At 44.0% G+C, this 24,502-nt stretch overlaps 1 protein-coding gene and 1 long non-coding RNA gene across 3 annotated transcripts in view; both read right to left on the minus strand.

Moving 5' to 3' along the window:
• Positions 1-21,632, minus strand: part of GPATCH2 (G-patch domain containing 2) — a 122,602-nt gene extending 100,970 nt beyond the window's left edge. For both annotated transcript variants that reach the window (XM_060178447.1, XM_060178448.1), the window contains exons 1-4: positions 20,904-21,632; positions 15,710-15,771; positions 11,319-11,501; positions 10,837-10,916 (exon numbers count right to left, since the gene is read on the minus strand). In XM_060178447.1, coding sequence (XP_060034430.1) covers positions 10,837-10,916; positions 11,319-11,501; positions 15,710-15,771; positions 20,904-21,619 — 1,041 coding nt within the window. In that variant the 5' untranslated portion in view covers positions 21,620-21,632. The remainder of the gene's footprint in view (positions 1-10,836; positions 10,917-11,318; positions 11,502-15,709; positions 15,772-20,903) is intronic.
• Positions 17,728-20,875, minus strand: LOC132534591 (uncharacterized). Its single transcript, XR_009546296.1, has 2 exons — positions 20,321-20,875; positions 17,728-18,979 (listed from the first exon to the last, which is right to left on the minus strand). It is a non-coding gene; the product is annotated as an uncharacterized LOC132534591 (long non-coding RNA).
• Positions 21,633-24,502: the final 2,870 nt, after the last annotated feature.

Here is a 24,502-nt window from a genome sequence, read left to right on the forward strand (position 1 = left end):
AAAGGCAAAACAACAACAACAAAAGCAGCAAACAAAAGGCAAAACACAAAACAAACAAAAACCAGAGCTCCAAGTAAAAGCAGAGAAGACTATAACCTCTGAACTTTTTCATTTGTAAACGGATTAGAATTCAGAAAGCCTAGTTCTGATCCTTTTGATGAAGCAAATTCTTGGAAAACCTCTATGAATCCCTAAAATGAGAATTACAGGATTATGAATCTTCTAGGCTAGACAGGAATTATACAGACGCTCCTCACAAAATACTGCATTACAGTATTTGTAATATTGGAATGCAATAGTACAAAATTGCTACTTAAATCTGTATGTGGAGAAAATCTGATAGGTAACAGAATAAACTGCTTTCTAATGAGTTTGAGAAAGAAACAATGTCAATGTCAGCAAAGACCTACCCTAGTAAGTTAAATCAACCTGCACCAAAGGATCAGAGGAAAGTCATGTGGGGTTAGAAGTAGGACAGCTGACAGGTGGGATGGAATTTAACATATGTACGTGATGAAACGGTTTCTTTGCAACAAAGTAAACTGTATACCCAACTCAGTGGGTATCGCTTGATGAAGCAAACACAGAATAATGATCTTATAGGTTCATTAAACTATCTGACTGAGATGTATAGCATTTCAGTGTTTCAGTTCTACCACTAGTTAAGAGTCAGTGTTCTTTACAGGTGGATTAAATGGAAATACACACATAACTTTTTTACTGATTTACTGTAATTAAGAAAATGAAGTCATTCGTATAAAAATAAGAATTGCGCTGGCAGTAGGGCTGGGATAGGCAGGTGTAGGGCCAAAGTGGGGGCTGGGGTGGGAACAGGGAGGAAATGAAGTGAAGACCGTGGAGAGTGGGGAGCAAGGGGGAGGCAGGGCATTCCCGACTTCCAGCATTCGGATGCCCCACTGACAAGGTCCTGGGCAACAGGCCACCACTGCCACAGCATGGCCTCAGCCCCATCACCCGTGCAGACAGACACGTCTTACCCCTCCCCTCTAGGGAAGGCCATCTGTCTGGATGGTGAAATCTTTAGGGTGTGGGTCACGGGGCCAGAGTTTAAATCCTAACGTGGCCAATTACTAGGTGTGACTGCGAACAAGGCAGTCAAATGGACAAGGGCGTGCTATTAAATATTACTCCAATCGTATGGTGACCTAGAGAAAAACTTGCTAGTATTCACCTAGAATACTTGATTTTATGAGAGGGGGGAAGGGAAGGGGAAGGGGAAGGGGAAGGGGAAGGGGAAGGGGAAGGGGAAAGGGAAGGAAAGGGGGAGGGGGTGTGAGAAGGACAGGCACCAGAGCACTCAGATCTAATACCAGAGGCCAAGCTGGGAGCATGATGATATGCACATCTGTGCTCTACCAATGGGCAGTCTCTCCAGTCAAGACCTGAGACACTTAATGGTGAACTCTCCCAAATCAGTTCTCAGATGTACGTATGAAGTCTCAGAGGAGGTTGTCATGTTGACGGCAACTTACTACTTCTTTGGCACCGAAAGAAAAAAAGGAGAAAAAAGGGGCTGGTGGGTGGCACACCTGGTTGGTGCATGTTACAGTGCACAAGGGCCCGGGTTCAAGGCCCCGGTCCCCACCTGCGGGGGGAAAGCTTTGCAAGCAGTGAAGCAGCGTTACAGATGTCAGTCTATCACCCCTTTCCCTCTCGATTTCTGGCTGTCTCTATCCAATAAACAAAGATAATTAAAAAAACACATTTTTAAATATTTATTTCCTTTTGTTGCCTTTGTTTTTTTTGTTGTAGTTATTATTTTTGTTGTTATTGATGTTGTCCTCATTGGATAGGACAGAGAGAAATGGAGAGAGGAGAAGACAGAGGGGGAGAGAAAGATAAGATACCCGCAGACCTGCTTCACCACCTGCGAAGTGACTCCCCTGCAGGTGGGGAGCCGGGGGCTCAACCAGGATCCTTATGCCGGTCCTTGCGCTTTGCGCCACGTGCGCTTAACCTGCTGCGCTACCGTCCAACTACCCCCAAAAAAATTTTTTTTAAGAAAAAGGGAGAAAAGAAGAGGAGGAGGAGAAGGAGGAAGGAGGAGGAAGAAAGAAGGAAGAAGAAGGAGAGGAAGAGGAAGAGGAAGAGGAAGAGGAAGAGGAAGAAGAAGAAGAAGAAGAAGAAGAAGATGCAGCTCCTACTTCTTATTCCCATCAAGTATCAGCCAATGTTTTAGACAACTACAATTAAACAACAACCAATTGACAACTGTTTTTGGCTTAAAAAAATATAAATACCTGCTGACTGAAACCTTTGGTTTCCTAGATTCCCCAGGCCTGGAAGGGCACCCTTCCTGATTACAAGGCTTTGCTGTCAATTCTCAGTTGTTCCAACTGACCTTCAGCTGGAGAATTTGCAAGTGACTTCGACAGAGAAAGAGCTTGTGAAATACTGTTTGGGAGTGTTCTACCCATCATTGATTCTGGACTTTTCTGATATTAGGTATCTGGTATATCTAAAGGCAAATTAGAAAACGGAATTTTATAGGCCATCAGAATAATTCTATCAGCAACATAAAAGCCAGAAGAGCGGAGTTGGAGCTTCTGACACAGTGAAACGGCTGCAGTGTTTCTGTCTCTCTTGCTGTAATAGCAGAAAAGGAAAAGTGATGGGGCTTTTGGCAATGTCACTGTTTCAAGTATCGAGGCAAAAACTCTCCTCCAGAGACGCAAATGGTTACCAGGTGCTTTAATTTCTTTTTAAAATGACAGGTTGACTTAGAACATTATCCAAACGTTTCTTAAAATACAAGAGGGAAAAAATTAAATAATAAAATTGAGGCTCCAAAGTCCAGGTTCAATCCACTGCACCATCAGAAGCCAGAGTTGAGCAGTGCTCTGGGAAGGGGGCGGGGGGGAGTAGAGAAAAAAATAAAGAGAAGAAATGAGTATAATCCTTGTGAACCTAATTATTAAAAATATGAAATGTTTTCAAGACAGTTCATCAAGTCTGTAGAACACTTTCTCAGATTTTTTTTTAATAAGCTATTTCTTTTCTTTACCAATAAAATGAGGTAAGAATTTATAGGCAAATTTTCACTAGAGCAAAAAGAAGCATGGCATTTCATGCGTGTCCAACAAGGTACAATAGTCAGGAAAACAAAACCGATGACAATGATAGATTTCAGAACATATGTTATGGATGAACCTGAAGGGGAAGTCCAAGTCACTATATAAATATTTGGTGCCTATTGGGTTGCCGGCAATGTCATGATGTTTTTTTCTTTCTTCAGTGCAAATACATGTCAGGACTTTTCTGACAACCCAATACATATAAAGTTCCTATGAACTGAAAACACAAGAGAGGGAGGGAAGGAAGGAGAAGAGGGCACGAAGAAAAAAGAAAAAGAAGAAATGCAGGGGATGGATGATGACCTCGTAGGGCATCTGCCATGCAAGTTGCAAAGACTCAAGCTGGAGCCTCAGAACCTTCTGGGAACTGCAGTACTGGGGAAGCCTTGGGGATAGCGGTGCTCCTCTCTGACCGAGATAATAGCCTATCTTTTTCTGGTTTTCTTTCTCTCCCGCTCTGTCTCTCTCTACTGATGTGTCTGGAATTACAAGGAACAAAGCATTAGGCTCGTGAACAGTAAAACTAAATGTATATGAGGCCGTTTTGCGTGTGGGCACATGTACATATACCGAGAAGCACTGGCATTCATACTGCACTGTAGAAATCCCACTGACGTTGCTTTGCAACGTTCCCCTATGGTGACATCTACTGAGAAACGCTTCAAAGCAGTTGCCACAGAGCTCAGTAGTGCTCCGGTATCTTGTTCTCTCATAACCTTTAAAATAAATAAATAAATAAATAAATAAATAAATAAAAGCTGCGGTGAGCCTCGTGGGGAAGCGGGAGAGATGTCGGGGACCTTGGCCACCTCCCAGCGCTGCAGGTGTGAGTCATGCGCACACACGTTCTTCTTGCCTCCATGCAGTTCGGAGCGCGTGAGGGGAAAGGCACTCGAATATGGCCAAGGCAGAAGAGGACTCCCAGCCTGTTACTCGCCTTCTCTTCAATCACCAAGGCTGGCAGTCCTTTACCTCCTCACCTCCTTTTGTGTCGTCCCTGGCATTTTGTTTTTACCCTTCCACCCTGAGTTGCAGAAGTTTAAGCTTTGTGGAGTGAGGTCTGTCTTGTTCCCCTGCTCCCCGCCCCCGGCCCCTGGGACTCTCAAGGCCTGATCAGTATCTGGTATTCCGTAGCCTTAACGAATGGAGATCTGTGGATGACAGCAGCTAAGAGATGATAAAGACTAGTGGTGCAACTTCAGGGTCCAGCCAATGTGTGGATCCCAGCTACCAGGGGGATGGACAGGTATGAGCTTAGACTACCTATGGTCTTGGCTTGTCCACCTCCCAATGTGTCCTCTGTGCCACTGATCATGTGATCTTTCAAGAGACAAACAGAACTGCCTTAATTCCCTGAGTTCAAGAGAACTCTCATGCCTGCCCATGAGCTACAAAATCTGCAAATATCTAACTTGCCTACTTTGCTCACAAAACCTCAACTACCACATCTTCCTCCTCACAGGCATGTCTGACATTGTAGCGATGGCCGCCTCAGGGTTTCCTGAACACTTAGAGCTGTCTCGTGGGAACATCTGTCTCGTGCTCGTCACGCCCGCCTCGCCACACCCCTGGGTGCTCTCTTGCCTGAGACACCAAGTTCTGTCAGAAAGGGCAGGAGAGTAGCAAGAGAAACAGAGGGTCATCACCTCAACCCAACTCAAGTTGCAGAGGAAGGGGCTGCCAGACACGCAGTAGTAAGACAGAACCGGAAGGGTTATAAGGGACAGGGACAGAAGTCAGACAGGAAGAACAGAGCTGAGAGCCAGCCAGAGGGGTGTCGGGTGGCAGCGCACCGGGTTAAATGCACTTTCCAAGAGCCGGTCAGAACTGGATGATGTTCAAGATCAAGAAGAGCCAGAAAGTGCCCAAGAAAGAGAAGGATCAGAATGGAGGACTTGGTCCCAGCGATGAATCCAAAGGTGGCAGTAAAACATTTTCATTCTCATTCATTTTTCCATCAGGACACAGCTGGGCTGTGCTCACCCATGAAGGCAGTCAAGAATTCTACAAGAATTGGGGGCAGGGGGAAGAAAGACCCCCACACTTGTAACAGCACTTCCTAACCAGGGATGAAGATGATTTATTTACATTCTTTTAGGAACATGACAACAGAATGAAGAAACCTCCACATTGGATGCATGAACTTGGGTTTGTCCAAGGGGAAGACATAGTAATGTTTAAGCTGTAAACGTTAAGCCTACAGTAATAGGGCTGGGGAGAGGATCGGTGCACTAAAGAGAATAAACACTGCTTAGAAAAGTATCAAGGCTTTGCTAGGATTACTAGCATTCTCTAACACCGAGGCTCCAGATTTTGGAAGCATCTGAAGTTCTAATAACAGTATATAAGGTCCACCCAATTCCAGCACTAAGTTATCAGAGAAAACTTAAAAGGTGTTTTAAGCATAAAGGGATAAAAGAGCAAATGTGGTCAGATTTGATAACGGTAAACTTCACAGAATGAACATGTTTATGTAATTTTTCCTAAAGGCTGAATATAGGAAGACAGCAACACTTAAGACTAGGAGGAGGAATGGAAATATTACTATTTAATATGAACATTTAATGTACTATTTAATATGAACATTACACTGGTCTTAATGGGCTAGTACAGAGATGTGTTGGATTTGTATTTTCATATGTCATTTATGAATGTCAAGTTACAGCATGCAATATAAAGTTGTGAGTAATGGTGTCAAAATAGAGAACTCCAATCATACGAGAGACACTATGAAAATGTCTGATAAAAGAAATATTTATTGTGATTCTATTAGCAGTACTTTTCCATGATACAAAGTTCACTTTATCTCAAAATAAGTTTTATGAAAAATATCAATAGTATCAATTCCTAGCATGGCATCTAGATTCAGGTTGACTTCAAGAGAAGGCCCAGACTATTGATATACAATAATAGGTATGATATAGCAAATATAATAAATTATTTTATGCTGGAAAGTGTCAAAAAGCTCATGAATACAAATATAACTTCACAGAGATTATAATTAAGCATTTAGTTGTTGAATAGCATCGAAAAACATTACTTAACTGGTTAGCACAAAGTCAGACTATAGCTGAGAACAGGTGGTATGTACGTTTTTAAAAATCCTTTTCTATTTGGCATCTATTAGGAAAGTTCTCCCTTAGACCAGTCTAGAAGAAAATGCTTCTATAATCCAGGCCTCCTATAGTAGGGTCTACTGTTAATGAGACTAAATAGTAAAATGTATGCTACTCATAAAATCTTGGTCTTTTATCACTTCATAGAAGGAGAGAAACATACGGCGATCTTTACTTAACCGAAAACACTGATTAATTAGGATAACTGAGGTTAAGACACCCCGGCTAGCAGAAATACTATGCTTAAGTCTGTTGGATTGGATTCATCTTTTTGAGTCCTCTATTCCAAAAAAGGTTCCTCAACGAATCATCAGTCTAAGGGTACTAAGAGTACTTGACACTCAGATTCCAGGAGCACTGGAGATCTGCCCTGGACCATGGTTCTAGGAGACTCTGTGCGACAGATTATCATCTGCCTACATCTCCTAGGAGGTGAATGTGGGGGCTAGTTTGGCTCTTAACTGGTGCTGGATTCGAACAAAACAGGGGCATTAATGAGTCCTTTCACCATGAAATTCCCAGGACTGTGTTTGCATTGACCCCTCACCCAAAGCTTCCCAACTAGCTCAGGTCTCTTCTACAAACAAATCACTTTGTGATTGGGGAGCTTGGGCTTAATGCTTTGAGGCATTTTTTTGTTTTGTTTTGCTATTAAGTTTTGAGATTTAATGTGGTTGCTATCAACCTGAACTTCATTTGAAATTACCCTTCTCAGACTGTATGAAAGACAAGGGCTGGCTTTTATATAAAATGAAATATAAAAGAGTCTACCAGTTACTATAAAGGCATTTTATATATGAAATCTGAACAGGAAAGCTCTCAAGTTGACAAGTCCACACATCTACCCATGATACAAGTGTTCACTACTTAGGGACTGTATTTAGTTTACCTAATAGTAGTAACAACCCTTTGATTCATCTTTGATTCACTACAGGTTCAATGTTGGGCCCATTATTTACACATTATCTCACTGAATGCTGACAACCACTCTGTAATTACTGCATGCAACAGAAAAGGAAGGTGAAGGTCACAATATCATTGCAATAAAAAGAACCAGACGTGAGGGCAGAGAATAGTGGTGGGTGTGGTGTGGAGCCATATATAGCACTAGGACTGTATATTCGTGGAAACCATTATTAAATCACCGGTAAGTCATTTGTAATGGGGACGAAGCAGGGTGCAGATCCACAAGGTGTGACTTCAAAACCCTTCCGCCTTCTGCAGTGTTACTTTGCTCTCTGCTGGACTCACTGCAGCCACCCTCATTCCAGCTCCCGCACAGGACCCATGTCTGCAAAGATGCCCATGTGCTAACATTTCCCCCTCGTCCCAGACTCCCCCTTGCAGTGCTCAGAACCCTTCCTGGTTGTGAGCTGAGTGATGACCTGTCATTCAGCTGCACACTCTGCCAGCGGGGTGAGTGGGGTGACCTGCCATCTTGGTTCAGCTCTCCCTATGGACCAGTGTCCATTCGGCGGCTTCTCTAGCGCCATACTTGTTGGTTTCGTCCCATTCTGGTGCTCTGTGTTAGTGAGTCATCGGTTCAAAAAGCCCCAAAGCAGTGCTACAGTGCTATCTAGAGTCTGTGTTTGAAGGAAAGGCAGGAAGGCTCAGATGGCTTTATGTAGGACACAAGGCCAGAACGAGTGAAATGTCTTCTAATACAAATATGCAAAGCAAGGTTGGGCAGTGATCGGCTCAGAGAAAACTTCTCTCTGAATTTCCCTTAGGAGCCAAGGCTCAGAACTTGCTCAGTGTCTGTGGAACTGTATGGGACATAACATTTAGAGAACTGAACACAGTCCAGTTGCAAACTCCTCCAATCCCCCCCCCAAAAAAATTATTTACATTAATATTTTAGTGAAAATCCTCCTCCAAAGACCATCATTTTGTGAGATCAGGCTGTTCAACGGAATGAGGATACATGCGCTTGACTTTGCTCAGAAAATCTGCTCTCTCCCTAGACTAATCCTGCTTCCCAGGACGTAGGTCTCTATAATTAAGACCCCTTAGGGGGCAGGGATAGAAAGTATAATGGCTATGTAAATGGACTCACATGCATGAAGCTCTGAGGCCCCAGGTTCAATCCCCCACACCACCATAAACCAGAGCTGAGCAGCACTCTGGAAAGGGGGAAGGAAGAAAGGAAGGAAGGAAGGAAGGAAGGAAGGAAGGAAGGAAGGATGGGCGGGAGGAAAGAACCAGTATCCTAATTAAAAATAATAATAATAATTCCCCTTTGTATTTCTGGGTATCACAGAAACTGCTGAAAAATAACTCTTTTGTGAGATCATGATTTTTAAAGTGATAGTTACATAAAATATGGACAGTATATACAACAAAATCTTGGGATTTTTTTTTCAGATTTCTGCACAATTTGGAAGGCTTACCTTTCTTGTCCAAGTTAGATATTTTATTGAGAAAAACATCAGCAGTGCTTAAAAATCCAAACAAGGACACTTCAGGTTGAAAGAAAGAAAGAAAGAAAAAAAAACCCGAAGATGTCCACTGTCTTTAGCAAAATTCTGAATGCAAACAAAGAGACATATATATATACATATGCCTGGAAGAGAGTATATGGCCCAGTGCCTGAATTCCGTGAGAAATACACACATATAGTCTATCTCCATCACGTGAAGCTTAATCACCTTCTTATAATTTAGAGGGGGAAGGCAGCTTTTACTGTGGTGAGGCCATGCATCATCGGGACCATGAAGCCAGCCCATCAGTTGTAATAGCTTCTATAAAATACCACAGCAAGACTGCAATCAGCCTGGAAGATGGGCTCCACATCCCAGCTAAACTCAGGCAAGCATTGAACCAAAACTAAGAATGGGTAAAAGCTGGACCACGGGCTAGATGGCATTCCTCTAGACTCAGGACTGATGACACAAAGTTGATGGGCCAAGGTTCTGAAGGGGCTCATTCGGACTGAAAAGACAGTCATAATAACAAATCAAATCAAAGCATTTGTATGATTTAGAAAGAGAAAACCATAAATTTTCACTCCAGAAGGCATAGTACCAAAAAAGAAAAAAAAAAAAGCTGATTCAAAATTACTGAATATCATGTTATAACACCTCGAAAGTATCACTTGAGATATGTAAGAAACTCAGAGTTGCACATCATCATCCTTAATCTCTCCAGGTTAGAGTAACAGTCCGAAAGGTGGTACATCAATCCACTTAACATGTGGGACTAAGATCTTTCAGGCCGTAGTAACATGTGGGACTAAGATCTTTCAGGCCGTAGTAGCTCCGGGCAAAGGGCAACTTTGTTTCTTTTTCAGTCACCAGACTTAAGTTAGCCATAAAAACATGCATTAACAATTAATTCACACAGCAATATAAAAATAGATGTCTCCAATCACAGTCTTCATCAATTATCAGAGTTTTAAAAACCTAGGAATCAGTTTAATATAACCATCTTGAGGAACTCAAGTGGCCAGCCAGACAGTTTCCCAATTTCCCCATCAACACAAGTGTTACATGGTTCCCTCCGTTGGGAGAAATGAGCTCACATCCATTTATCTGACATTCACAGTGACTGACATGTGTCCTGTCATTCTACCTTAGTAAAAGGAGCATTCACTTCTATATATGACAATATGATATACAGACATACAGTTTTTGTTGAAATAACAGCTTTCTCATGATTTTAACAAGTTTTAGCCAAAGTGATCATCTTGATTGGTTTCTGGTAGCAGACAAAGGAGAAAACTTGAAAGGTGTAACTGATCCTTTCTAGCACAGACTAGTAATCACTGTTGCTAGTTAAAACTAGAATTATTATTATTATTATTTGCTATACAATAAAACCATACTGTGAAATACAATGTGTATGTCATACAGAGCAGAATGTCTACGCAGAAAGCAAACTGAACAAAATATAAACTCTAGCAAGAACCGTGACTAGCACTATTCTTAGCACTTGTTAAACACCCTGAGCAAAATGCAAAGATTTCCAAGTAAGACTTGGCAAGGGGGAAAAAAAAAAAAAGAAGAGAGAGAAAGAAAAGAATGTCAACTTGGCATGTCTTTTCTTTACAACAGAAATGTAAAAGCTAGTTCTTAACCAGTCACAATATAAGCATTGAGAAGTCTTGTGAGATCTTTTTCAACTTTCTAAAAAAAAAAAAACTTCTTTTTAGCATTTTGGCAGAGCAAGTAATACAGAAATGGATTCAAAATAGAAAAAGCCATAAAAGAGAGAAATATATGAAATTTACAGCAGAGTCCACCCACCCCGGGTGGACCCAGGTCCCTAGAAAGCCTTCCCACCCAGGTTCGCTGCTGACTAAGGGAAGAATACCGTCGCCAGCAAACACAGCCCTATCTTTGCATCAAAGAGGCTCTTGCTTCAATGGTATTCCTCCAGGGGAAGAGGACAGGAGCCAGGTTCCCTCGAATGCCATTCCCCGGATGTTCAAAACGTAACTAATTTATTAGCATTAGAAGCTTTGGTTTATAGGGGGATCTCACTGGTCCAGTTTGCAGCCTACAAAAAAATGGATTCTTTTTAAGTATGACATTCGAACAGGAAGCAAAGATGAGGGTGTGGCTTTTTAATCCACAGAAATGGATACATTGCCAAACAGGGATATTAAACCAGAAAAGCATGCCTACCATTGAAGTTGGGGTCCCTCCAGATTTTTTAGTATTCTTGGAAGGCATTCCATGAAGGCGGCTGAGTCTTGCTTGGAAACCTTGGAAAAATCAGAGTACTCGGTTTAAAAGCTAGCACAACTGCTGGAGCACAGAGAAGTCACCTATAAATAGAGTTCAAAGTCAGCGGGAGGAGGGAAAGCAACCTGAATCGCAGTGAGAGAAACGCAAAACACATGCCTATGAAATCTGAGGCGATGCCTCATAGGGTTCTTACCAGACACCCACTTTCCCAGCACTGAGGACTTTTCCTTCCTGGCGATGTGCCTTTCTTCCCCAGCAAGCAAGGCTGCTTGCATCAACGGCTGGCCAGCAGGCCTCCAACACCCCGCCCTTAAGTGAGTCCTTCACTCCCATTTCCCCTTCCTTGACCAGTGAACAGCTCCAGCTGCCCCCACACGCGCCCACCGTGCCCACCACACAACACAGGCTGTGCTACTGACCTCTTCTGCCAGGATGCGACATAAGGGGGAAAGAGCCAGTTAAGATGCTCTCAAAGACAGGGTCTGGGAGGTTTTTGTCCAGGTCCCTGGGGTCTTCTTTTTCCCACCAGGGAATGACTCCAGTGATGCCACAGGCTCCCCCCGTCTCCTTCTCGTAGAACCAGTCACTCTGCTCGTCGTCACCTGAGCAAACACAGGACAACCCCCAGAGTCAGTGTCCTCATCTAGACAGAGCCCTCAAGAGTCTGGTAAGCAAAACCAAAGGTGGTCACCAAGCTTGAATTTCCAGTAAGCGGTGAGCCTTAATTAATCAAAGCCTCTAGCACTGGAGCTTGGTGTCTCGTATCACTATGTCACTTACTGCACGGTACAAGTCTAAACTACACAGGATGTCTGAAATCCAACTGGAGACACCCTACCTTATCTGGCCATCAGACAGATGATCTACAAAACAAAACTGCTACCTCGCTAGGGCTTGGGGCCTGCACAACTCCACAGCTACTGGCAGCCTTTTTGTTTACTTTTTTGACAAAGGAAGAGAGACAGAGAGATGGAAGGAGAGAAACAGACAGAAAAGGAAGGAGAGATATCTGCAGCACTACTCCAGCACTTAGGAAGCTTTCTCATTACAAGTGGGGTCTGGGGACTTGAGCTGGGGTACTCAGTGCATGTGTGTTTTACCAGGTGAGCCACCAAGAAAATGTATTTGAAGATTCATTTCTTTTGTGTGTGTTGTACGCACGGTGTGTGTGTGTGTGTGTGAGAGAGAGAGAGAGAGAGAGAGATATGGAGGTCATGCGACTGAGCAAGACCAGAGCACTTCTGAGCTCCGAGTGACACAGGGCTGGGGACAGGCCCTGGAACTTCATGCATGACTCCCGTGCTGCACTGCTGAGCTCACTCCCTGGATTACAAAAGAACATTACTATTAGGCATTACACATCCAGTTAAGAAACGAAAACTAGGGTGGAGGAGATAGCATGATGGTTATGCACGGACTCTCATGCCTGAGGCTCTAAGGTCCCAGGTTCAATCCCCACACCACCATAAACCAGAGCTGAGCAGTACTCTGGTAAAAAGAAAGAAAAGAGAGAGAGAGAAGTAAAATGTTAAGTTCTCGAACCAACTGAACAATACCATAAAAAAAATAAGAGAGAGAGAGAGAAAGAAAGAAACTGACTAATCTTATACTGAAAACTGAAGGAAAATCCATTGAAGTGACTACCTTTTCCACATTAAGAAAAAATAACCCTTAGTCTCCGGCTGGGAATTAAAAGGCATAAAACTGTGGAAAGCACTCCTTGCAGATGATAATGGGATATAATTAGCTTAATTTCATGATCTGTATGGAGTGTAAAAGGGAAAACAATTGTGAGCAGATGTGACTAAATGAAATTAATCTGATTAAGTTCATTAAGAAATGGTTGTGAAAAAGTTGATTTTAAATGAAAAGTGACAAAGCCACAGAGTTTACAAAGAAACCATACTGGACAATTAGAAGCACAGGATTTTCTTTTTTTCTTTATTTCAAATTGGATAGAGACAGAGGAATTGAGGATAGAAGGGGAAATAGAGAGGGGGAGGCAGAGACACCTGCAGCCCTGCTTCATCACTCACGAAGCTTTCCCCTGCAGGTGAGGACCAGGGGCTTGAACCCAGGTCCTTGCACACTGTAATGTGTGTGTTTAACCAGGTCAGCTAACACATCGAATTTCTAGAACGAACACGACTTGGGGGGAGGGGGGCCCATGAGGGCAGTCTTGAAGTAAGAGCTGATTCAGAGAAATGCGCTCTTTGTGGGGCATGTCAGCATTTGTAGTTTTTAAAAAATGGAATGATATAGATTTACTGCTAGTTTCTAAAAGAGTCACAACAGAAGTCATCAATGTTTTCTCTTTAGAGGAAGAGATTAAAAAATCTTGAACTAGGAATATATATATATTTTTTAACCAGAACGCTGCTCAGCTCTGGCTTACGGTGATGCAGGGTATTGAATCTGGGACTTTGGAGCCTCAGGAGTCTGTTTGCATAACCATTATGCTATCTAATCCTACCTCCAGAAATATTTTTTAATGTAAACTTAAAAGCAGACTTTCACCCTCAGGTAAAAAATTTTTTATGGAAAAATAATTTTTTTTTGCAATTGTAAAGAAGTGAGAAGTTGAAGCATCTGGACAGTCAAGATGACTAATTTCTTTCAACTGAGAACTGAAAAAAAAAATTAACACAAATCCGTGTACAAAATATCAGTATTTTCACTGATGCTGTATTAAAATGTCACCGGTTACGTACAAGAGTTACTGGGAACTGTCCTTATTCCAGCTCACAATACTGTAGGAAAATGTCATGATTTTACTTTTGATGGGCCACGCAATGTTATTACAAAGAGAGAAATCAAATACTGAAAGACAAAGAACTTAGAGACTAAAGGCAGAAATGACTAGTTAGAATCACAGTGTTTTTTGGTTTTGTTCTGTTTTAATACTGTGCCTTGCCTACTCTTATAGAGAAGTCAAACACCTAAAAAATAAGAACTTTCGGCTAGAAAGTCAGTCAGACCAACTGCACTTCTTGTGTCTCATAATACTAGCAAACTAACTGTTTCATTATTTGTCTAAGTTATCTTATTTTGGGGAAAAGAAAAAAAGGAAATCCCATAGGGTTCTTGTAAAAATTAGACAAGTTCATAAAGTTAAATGTTAAAAAAAAAAGTAAAATAAATGCACTATAAATCATTGCATGTTAACAGATGCTACTCAACAGCTTTTCAAATTCAGTATTTACAATGTCATTCTGGGTAGACATGTATTCTAAGGAGAAGTCAGGTATATTTTTGAGACGTTCAAGGTCACACTGACCCTAGCGTTCTAGCATCCATCAGCAAAGGCTCTTTCAAGTCTGTGGTCTTCAGCTATGTGTCTAAGTCTGTGGTCTTCAGCTATGTGTCTATCAAGCTGGGATGAAGGTGGGTAACTCAGGACAAATATCATCACTGAATCCCTTTTCCTTGTATTGGCCGGTTGCTAACACAGTGACCAACAGGCTGAGACAGACATGTGTGGGGCTGAGAAGTGCAGCTGCAGTACAGAGGACCTGCTTGCCAGAGGTCCCAGGCTAAAGCCCCGACACGCTGCTCTGATCAAAAAATCCATAGTATCTTAGGGGCCAGAGAGACATGCATGTGCTGCCATGCTCAAGGCGCAGGTCCAAGTCCCAAAGGCATCTGGAGTAGTACTGTTATGTGTGTGTCTTTCTCTGCCTACTGAAATGCAAGTTAGCCCCAGAGCAGTGAAATCACACAATTATGATACTGCAAATGAGCACACACATACGGGGGGGGGGGGGGGTTTGGGGGTTGGGGGAGAGGGCAGGAAAGAAAAAAAGTATGATGTCGTCATTGTTATATAGGACAGAGAGAAATGGAGAGAGGAGGGGAAGACAGAGGAGGAGAGAAAGACAGACACCTGCAAACCTGCTTCACCGCCTGTGAAGCGACTCCCCTGCAGGTGGGGAGCTGGGGGCTCGAACCGGGATCCTTATGCCGGTGCTTGTGCTTTGCGTCACGTGCACTTAACCCGCCCAACTCCCGGTCTCCCCTTTCTTTAAGTAAGGTTTTCACATTCTCTTCCAGAACAGCTGGAGGACTGCTTGCCCAGAGGAGCACGCGGACCCGGGTTCAGCTCCTCATATCATTTGGGAGTTATGTGGGGAAAAACAAAAGAGGAGTTTCCCAACCAGTGAAGCAGTGCTGTGGTGTCTCTCCTATGTCTCTATCTCCCTCAATCTGGGGGAAACAGAGAGAGAGAGAGAACACGATGGACAGACAAGACGAGACTCCTTCACCCCTGTGGTAACGAGGTGAAGCTCCAGCAAAGTCCTAGAGGAAATAAGTAAATAAATATGCTGCCATCTCAAAGAATAGAAGTTCTAGGTCGCAGAGCATATTCCTGCTCGATAGTTCACAGCCCTGAATACTTGGAAGCTGCCTAACGACCTAAGTAAGTAAACAGGATGCGTAAAATGTCACAGCTGAGTCAAAATGACTTGCAAACCTATTTTTATTGACACTCAAACAATACTGTAGGAATCAGCAGGTAGGTGAGACATGGGAGTATGTCTCAAGACCTTGTGAAGAGTCAAGTGACAAGACCGAGAGAGGTGTGTGGAGCTTTCTAGGGGAAGACAAGCCTTCCTTGAGCCAATCTTCGCTTCGCCAGCTCCAGTCTGGGGGTGATCGACAGCTGCAGCTGCTGAGGCCAGGATGCCCCTCAGAACTGCACCTCAGACGGGCAGCTGTGTGTGTCAGGGAAATGGGCTGTGTAAGAGCACAACACTGAAAACCAGACTGGTTTTCCACAGAGAGGAAGAGAGAAAAAGGCAGCACAGGGTACCTTGCCTCCCCTCGTCGTTGGTGAACAAGCCGGCGTCGGTGCTGCTGAGGCTGCTGGAGTCACTGTAACAGAGGAAAGGGGAGGAGACCATCAGCAGAGCAGTCAAATGTGAAAAGAGGCACGGGGGGCTCAGAGACGCAACTTTAGCCTGACAGATCTAAAAGAAAAGATGGTGGGTTTTTTTACCCCCATTATCTACAAGGCATGTTGTTTTTTGAAAACAACAGAAAATCACATGGGATGCAGGAAGTAAGCCAGGTGTGACTGCAACCAGGAGCTGACCGACACGAAGGGTGCACTTTACTCTGTGGGCTTTCACGCCATGCTCGAGGCTCCTTCCAGCTGACCAGGATCCAGCCTGAGCTCGGAAAATGGGGAAGGTTCCCATCCCAAGCAGCCCAAGCCTTTCTTCAACATGTGAAATACTGGAATTACTTCCCAAAGCCACATCTGTACATATTCTGCTTCAGAAAAGACCTTGCTTCAGAACCCACACGTCTATAATGGGGCAAAGCAGGAAAAAAAAAAAGTTTACATTGGTAACCCCTTCACTCAATGAAAGGTCAAAGTCTCTCTGAGTAAGAGAGAAGAGAGAGAGAAAGAGAGAGAGGGAGAGAGAGAGACTGACTCTTTACTAAGAGATGGACCAAAGTAACAGGTCCTCTACAATTCCCCAGATGTTCAAGAACACAATATGGTCCACTGAACATACACAAACGGCAGAGCACTGGACTATCATGGCTGAGGTTCCCAGTTCAATCCCCAGCACTGGAATGTAGTGCTGCTCTGACCTCCCTCTACTCCTCTCTCTCTCTACCCCATTCTCCCCTCTGTTTCTGCCTCAGATGCAACTCTCTTATACATAATAAAACACGTATTTAAAAAAATCATTTATAGTCCACAGACATGAACAGAGTCACTGTTAGCTCTCACTGAAGCATTATTTATGTGATAACATCAGTTAAAAAAAAAGAGTGAAAACAAGGTCACATAATTTAAAGAAAATTCTCAAATACTGTCTTATTATACTGTGATTCTTAGCTCTAGTCAAACAGGAGATAACTAAGGGTGATTTCTTTTTAATAATACATTTTTTCAACCTATTATCTATTTTAAAACATTGAACTTGAGAGTTTATGATCAGAGGTTCAAACCCACACCAAACTTCTGAACACAGATCACTGCTGTACTTCAAGATTTGATTTTTAAAAAAATAAGTATTGTAAACAGTATAAGGATATAAAAAAGCACATTTCCTTTAATGTGAATTAGTATTTTTCAACTTTTTAAAGATATATTTATTTATTTATTCATGAAGGAGGGGGGAACCAAAGCATCATCCTGGCACGCATAACGCCAGGGACTGAACTTAGGACCTCATGCTTGAAAATCCAATCATTTATCAACTGTGCCACCTCCTGGACCAGACTCTCTCACTCTTTTCAAATAAAGTAAAAGTGGTTTGTTGTCATTACCAGGGCTTCACCACTCTGAAGCAACTTTTTCCAAAAGAGTGGCAAAGACAGAGACAAAAACACAGACGCTTTCTCCAGTGTGGTGGGGGCTGGGCTTGAACCCAGGTACTTAGATGGCAAAGCTGCTCCCCCCACCACACACACTCATGAGCTGTGCTGCTGGGCTCTACACAATTATTAATGAAAGGAAGTATTATCTCTTTCTTCTTCTTCTTCTTCTTTTTTTAGATGAGAGATACAGAAAGATAAGAGAAAAAGACCAGAGCACTGCTTAGCTCTGGCTTACAGTGGTTCTGGGGATTGACCCTGGGGGTAGGGGTAGATAGCATAATGGTTATGCAAAGAGACTCTCATGCCTGAGGCTCGAAATTCCCAGGTTCAATCCCCTGCACCACCATAAACCAAAGTAGAGCAGTGCTCTGGTAAAAATAAATAAAATAAAATAAAAATGAGCCTGGAATCTCTAAGCCTCTGGCATAAAAGTCATTTGCACCACCATTATGCTGTTTTCCCAGCCCCAAAAGGGAAAACTTTTTTTTAAAAAAACTTACAAACAGGCAATGCTCTTCTACACAGTGATGCCAGTAGCAACATTCCAGGAATTCTATCTTGCTGCTGTTTAGTCCTCAACCGATTAGGCTGTCCTTCTCTTCTGTGACAGAGCAGTGCCTTCCAGCTGGCTGCCACCAACACAAGTCTGAGCAGGGTCTTACCTACGTAGCCCAGGTCACCATCCTTTTTCTGAAGCCCCAGAAACAAAATCTATCTACAGAATTTCTCCAGGTTCAGAAAGGTAATTGAAATGACTGAGAGGGTCTGAAGTGGCACTGAACAGTCACCCTTCTCAACAGTTTGAACAACTAAGCCAGAGAGCATCAGCACTGAAGCCCCTGGAGGTGGGTCTTGCTCACAAATGAAGCTGCTTTTCCGGAGCTGGAGAAGTTCAGGCCGGCAGCGTGGATGCAGGGAGCAAGCAGGGAGTGACAGGTATTTAACTCTGCGTCTTTTTTAAAACCAGAGCTTGTTGGTTTAAAGGATGAGATCCTGGGTGGGATCCTGAGACAGAAGCGGTACATTAAATAAAAACAAGGCAGATTCTAATAAAGTATTGACTTTAGTTAATAGTGTGCTAACACTGGCTCATTGATCTGACAAGTGCACCGAGGAATGTATGATATTAACAGAGGAGACCAAGGGCTGTCCCATGCAGGAACTAGATCTATGTAGGAACGCTGCTCTCCTCTCTGTACACCTAAAATGATCCTTTTAAAAAGCTGGTAAAACACAGGGGTGTGTGTGTGTGTGTATGTATGTGTATAGATATTTTTTTCCCCTTCTATTATAATCTAAAATTGCTTCTCCATGCTGGTTGGATAAAGATGTAGATGTTAAGGCCTAGGAGTGGGTGACCATCTTCACTCTTGCTTCTCTCGTCAATTTATGTGCTTTCTCCAGCTTTAAGTGCTGTCTCTTCCCCCTCCTCTTCTCTGCCTACCCACCTTTCTGAAAGATATAAAGAACACAGACTTCCCTCTCTAGGACCAACTCTCTGGGCTCAGTGGTCCTTGTCCTCCTTCGAGATGTTTCTACATGTGTTACATCAAGTTCCCTACCTTACCTTTCTCTCCAGGTACACCTAGTCAGCTGCCCCAAATAGATAACTGCTACTGGGGGGGGGGGGAGGTGTTCAAAAGGCAGAGCGTGAACTTACAGAGGAGGGAGGCGTTTCATGCCCAGCAGCTGATGGTCTGATCTCTAGGTCTGACCTATCTTCCAGGACACATCTTCTATAGTTCTTTAAAAAGACGTATTTATTTTTAAAGATATACTTGTTTGTTTGTTTAATAGAGAGAGAACCAGAGCTTCACTCTGGCGCAAGCGAGACCAGAGACATCGCCATCTTGGGAGTGCTCTTTCTCATCCTCCCTCCATCCACATGGTAGTCAGCCAAGTGTCCACTGACTCCCACTCTTCCAACATTGTCCCCTCTACTGTTGCTGCCAAGACTCACTTTCCCCCTTAAGGAAGAATCAGAGGTCAAAGCTAAAACAAAACAAACAAACCAGCTTTCAAGAACGCCTTATCTTGATCAGAAGAAAATCTCATGGAGTTTTCTTCTCTGCTAAAATGACTTTCCGCCTTCCATTATTCCCATAGAAAAACTGAACTACCTACAGTCTCCTGGCCTCCCATTGCTACCGCCTTCACAGCTGCCTTGTGGCCGAGGAATGACAGGGCCCGGCCCCACACAAGGTGCTTCCCACCCCTGGTCTCTCTGCACAAGCTGCTCCTCTACATGGCCAGGCCACCTCCCTCCTCTTCACTCCTCAGGTATCAGCAACCAAGCTGGCTTGTAGTCACAGCTCTCCAGGGAGTTCTGCCTTCACCACACTGCCCTCTCTCCCACACGCCCTTGGCATCATCAGCCTGGCTGGCTGGTTCAGACCCTGAAGCTGTAGGGGCAGCAGGCTGGGCTGTCTGCAGTGCTGAGACCAGCAGCTAGTGGTCAACAAGGCTACTCAGATGCTGGTGGGATATCTCTCTCTCTCTCTCTCTCACACACACACACACATACACACACACACACACAAAATTAAGTTTCCCATTTGTACATCAATTCCCAGAAACAGGCCATTTCTTATAGAAGAAAAGTCGTGGGTGGGATTATGCAAGCTATCAGACCATACCTCAGGGGCTGGGCAGTGGAACACATGGATAAACACACGTTACCATGTGCTATGCAAGGACCAGGGTTCAAGCTCTTGCTCTCCACCTGCCAGGCTAAAGCCTCGTGACCTGTGAGGCTGTGTGGCGGATGTCTCTCTCCTTCTCTATTCCCCTTCCTTCTCAGTGTCTCTCTCCTATCAAACACAATAAATAAATAAGTAGACGTTAACATACAAGACTCGTGACTAAAAGTGATGCCTATCCTACATATAATAAATAAATAAATACTCTTTCCCCCAGGACTATTAAGGAATTTTTTTTTCTTTTTTCTGGATCATCATGCTGCCTTTTGTTTTGAGGAGGTCAAAAGGGGGAAGAACTGTGTCAATACCTTTTCATTCCCTGCAAGTAACATTAGCTCTGTAAGGGGGGGGGGGGGAGGAATGGAGGATGAGGTGGGAGCACTTACCTTTTGATGCCATCAGAACAGTACTTAGCAGTGATCACTGAGGCAGACCTCGTCCTGGGATGAAAGCTCAGACTAGCGGCCCAAGGGCACTGCCTGTCCCCTCTGTCTAGGGATGAGCTGGGCTCAAGGAAGATCGGAACTCCTACAAGGCTGCATAACATAGCAGACCACACGTATTAAAGCAGCATCTGCCATTGATCCCTGGGAATCCAAATAAACTTATAGTCGTGACACTGAAATGTTATAGTTAAACAAATAATTATGAATCCAAGTCCTAAGAGTTACAGATGGGCTGCTGTCTGAAAACACTTTCTCAGTGAAAATCCATTTCCTTTCCACTGTGTAGCTGAAAATTAAGCCACCTTAACACTAGCAGAAGACCCGGTATAACTCAGATGGGCAGTTTTGCTCTCTGCAAAACACCAAAAACCGTGAGAGAGTATAACCCCAGACAAACAGCAGTAGCGCTACCGTTGCTATAAGGTACGATCATTTAAAAACAGAGCCGATTAAAACGCAAACACTTTCAGCGCCAAACCCTGGGGAGCCAGGGCAGCTTACGCTTAGGGGAGGGAGGCGTCACCTTTCGCTCATGAGCTCATCCGAGACCTTCTGCTCCTCGTACTCCATCTTGTCCTTGCTGGCCCGGCCGGCCTCCTCGCTCTCCAGGGCCACCACGCCCTCGTCTTGCATCTTGGGGCCCTGGCGGATTATTTTCAGCTTCCTCTTTTTGACTTTGCTCTTGGCGAACTCTTGGCACTGGTGGTGGGCGGGCTCGTTGTCCATGTCCTGGTCTCGACAGCCCTCGGGGGCCTGGGTCATGGTCCGTTTGCTGGCCACGTCCTGGGGCAGGTCCACGGCCATGCGCTTGACCTTCCTCCGCCGGCGCAGGGTCCTGGTGCCCAGGCTGTCCGCCGCGAAGTCAGCCTCGTGCCACAGCGGCCGCTTGCCCCGCGCGCTGATGGTTAAGGCCGAGGAGGGCCTGCGCTTGGCCAGCAGCATCTGGTCATCGGAGTCGCTGTGGTCCTTCTTGTGGTGGTGGTGGTGGTGGTGGTTCTCTCGATAGTCCTTGCTGGGCTCTTCCAAGCTCGAGTCCGAGCCCTCGCTCAGGCAGTGCCCCGTCTCCCACGAGTGGTGGACGTTGTAGGACCTCCGCTTTCGGCCCCTCCTTTTCCTGGCCTGGCGTTTCAGGGGGCAGGACAAACTCCGAGAGTGGTCCCCCGTTTCGGCAAACCCGCCCCGGGCTTGCTCTGAGCTCTCCTCCAAGGCCGAGACGAGGTCGTGAACCAGCTCTTCCATGGTTCTGCTGAACTGCCTACGTTTTTCAAGGGAGAGGGGTAAAGAGACACTATGAAGAGAGCTCACTGCAGCAGGCAATTCACTCCAGACCGAACTAACATGGAGGTGTTCTACAGACTTGTATTAAAAATGGCTTGACTTCCCATTCTGAGATACTCCAGTTTCAAACATTCTCATTTTTCATCCCTTTGTCCATTGTCCTAACCATTGGAAACACCCCGAGAGAGAGGGGAAGCATAAAAAACAGCAATGAAAGCCCCCAATACCTTTTTTGCTGGTTACAGTGTGGTATCGAAAGGCTCCCTTCTGCATACAGCACAGCTCGTTCATGTATTCCTACCCCCACCCCACAAACATACCCATTCCTGCATGAAGAAGCAAGTGCACTGTCTACTCGCCGCTGTCACGATATGTGAGACAGATGGACAGACAGACAGACAGAAGCTCTCTAGATGGGTAACACAGGTGAGAAGAAAGTTTGCCCAAGCACCAAGCAATCTCAGGCCACGGCAGCGAGCGAAACCCAGCAAGGCACAGATGGCGTCACATACAAAGGGGAGACTCACTGGTCTAAAACAGCCCACTATTTTTTCTTATAATTCATTCTGAAGCAGCTTCTTGTTTTGTTTTTTGTTTGTTTGTTTGTTTGTTTAAAGAAACAAACCACTGAGTTAGATAACCCATGAGAAAGTGATCCACTAGGCAGCAGGAAAAGACATGAGAATTCTCCGAGGACTTTCTAAGCTATGCCCAATATTTCTAATTTTTTTTATACTTATTTACTTTTCCTTTTGTTGCCCTTGTTTGTTGTTGTTGATGTCATCGTCGTTGGGAACAGAAATGGAGAGAGGAGGGGGAAGACAGAGATGGGGAGAGAAAGACAGACACCTGCAGACCTGCTTCACCGCCTATGAAGCGACTCCCCTGCAGGTGGGGAGCCGGGGGCTCGAACCGGGATCCTTATGCCTTGTGTCCTTGTGTTTTGTGTTTTGCACCACGTGCGCTTAACCTGCTGCGGTAGCGCCCGCCCACCCCACCCCCAACATTTCTAAACTTAACTCCCAAAGATTCTAAATCAGTCAGGGGCACAGCCAAATCAAGTATAGGTAACTCAATATATGCCTCTAATGAATGGTCATTTCTCAGACCAAATTCTAGAAGGCCCTAGAGATCAGATGTGCCAACCACAGAAGACTGTGACTTTTAGAGTCTGCAGGATAGGAGGACATGTTTTCTATTAAAGACCAAAGAGGAAATAATCTGGGGTTCCTCAGGCAACTGGGGCTGTGTCACAACTACTCAACTATATTCCATGGGGAAGCCAGTCACAGGTAAAACAAAAATGGCTATGGGCATGTTCTAATAAAGTTTTATTTATAAAACCCAATGAGGGCAGGACATGGATTTTCCTAGTTCTCCATAAACTCAGGCACTTGCAAATTAAATTCTCTGTACGGACTCTCAACTGAATCTTCGCTTGAGAATCTGACAGTGAACACACACAGTGACCCAACTGGATCCACTAATGGCATGAGGTTTGCCAAAGTGTCCAGCCCCGAGGAACTGCTGTGAGGCAGACCTGCATATCTGCACTCTGTTCTCACACTTCTAAAGAAGTGTTGCGGCAACTAACAGCTTAACAAGATTTAAAAAAAAAAAAAAAGACTATCGCTAAAGAATTTTAGATCACAACACTTGTCTCAGCCATGCTTGAATTATAGTTCTCAGTAAGAACCAAAATAGATCTTTAAAATATTTAAGTAGAATTCATTCTAGACCACTGAAATATGAATAATTTTTAAAAGCTTTATTTAAAAATTAAAAAAAAAAACCTGTAAAGACACAGAAGATGCATTTAATGTAAGAGTCAGTAGCTTTACCTTTCCCGACCCCTCTCAGTTAACTGGTCTCCTCCAAGTCAAACCCACCCAGAGGTCTGTTGATGAGCCAGAATCATCTCGCTGCTTCTCTTAAGCCTCTCAGGCAAAAGTGACCTCACAGAACTAACTGCCTAAGAAACCAGCACATGGTCAACAGCACAGTTACACTAAAGATTACAGGATGTAAACATTTAATCCTAAAGAGATTTCCTTAAACAGAACTAGAACTTTCGGGCGGTAGTGCAACAGGTTAAGCACAGGTGGTGCAAAGTGCAAGGACCAGCGTAAGGACCCCGGGTTTGAGACCCCGGCTCCCCAACTGCAGGGGAGTCGCTTCACAGGCGGTGAAGCAGGTCTGCAGGTGTCTGTCTTTCTCTCCCCCTGTCTTCCCCTCCTCTCTCCATTTCTCTCTGTCCTATCCAACAATGATGACATCAGTAACAACAACAATAACTACAACAATAAAACAAGGGCAACAAAAGGGAATAAATAAATACTAAAAAAAAAAAAAAAAAACCCCACCAGAACTTTCCTATAGAAGAGCAGACCTGAAAATGTATCATAGCTCGGGGCTGTAGAATTGAGTGAATCACTACCACTTTCCTCCTGATTTGAAAGCTTTGTGCTCACATTTATACAATAATTCCTTTCTGCTTGGAATTCGTTTTGGAAATGAAATCTTTTGGGGGCAAGTCTGTTCCTAGTTGTTGAAACAGAATCCTCACTGGAACCTGACAGAGTGAAAACAAAGCCAAGACAAAAGCCAAATGAAACTGATAAAGAAAATGTACTTCTTTCACTAGGCGGTTTTCTAGACCAAGAGACAGCCAAAACACCAAACAAAAACACAGGTCAGAATCAATAAAACTCACTTTTTTTTTTTTTTTTTTTTTAGCTTTCCTATTCTTTAACCCTCTGGGAGTACGGACCCAAGGTCACTGTGGGATGCAGAAGGTTGAAGGTCTGGCTTCTGTAACTGCTAGAACTCACTTTTTAATGGCTT

Source organism: Erinaceus europaeus, chromosome 19 (genome assembly GCF_950295315.1).
Source record: "Erinaceus europaeus chromosome 19, mEriEur2.1, whole genome shotgun sequence".
In the NCBI taxonomy this organism is placed as follows: Eukaryota; Metazoa; Chordata; class Mammalia; order Eulipotyphla; family Erinaceidae; genus Erinaceus; species Erinaceus europaeus.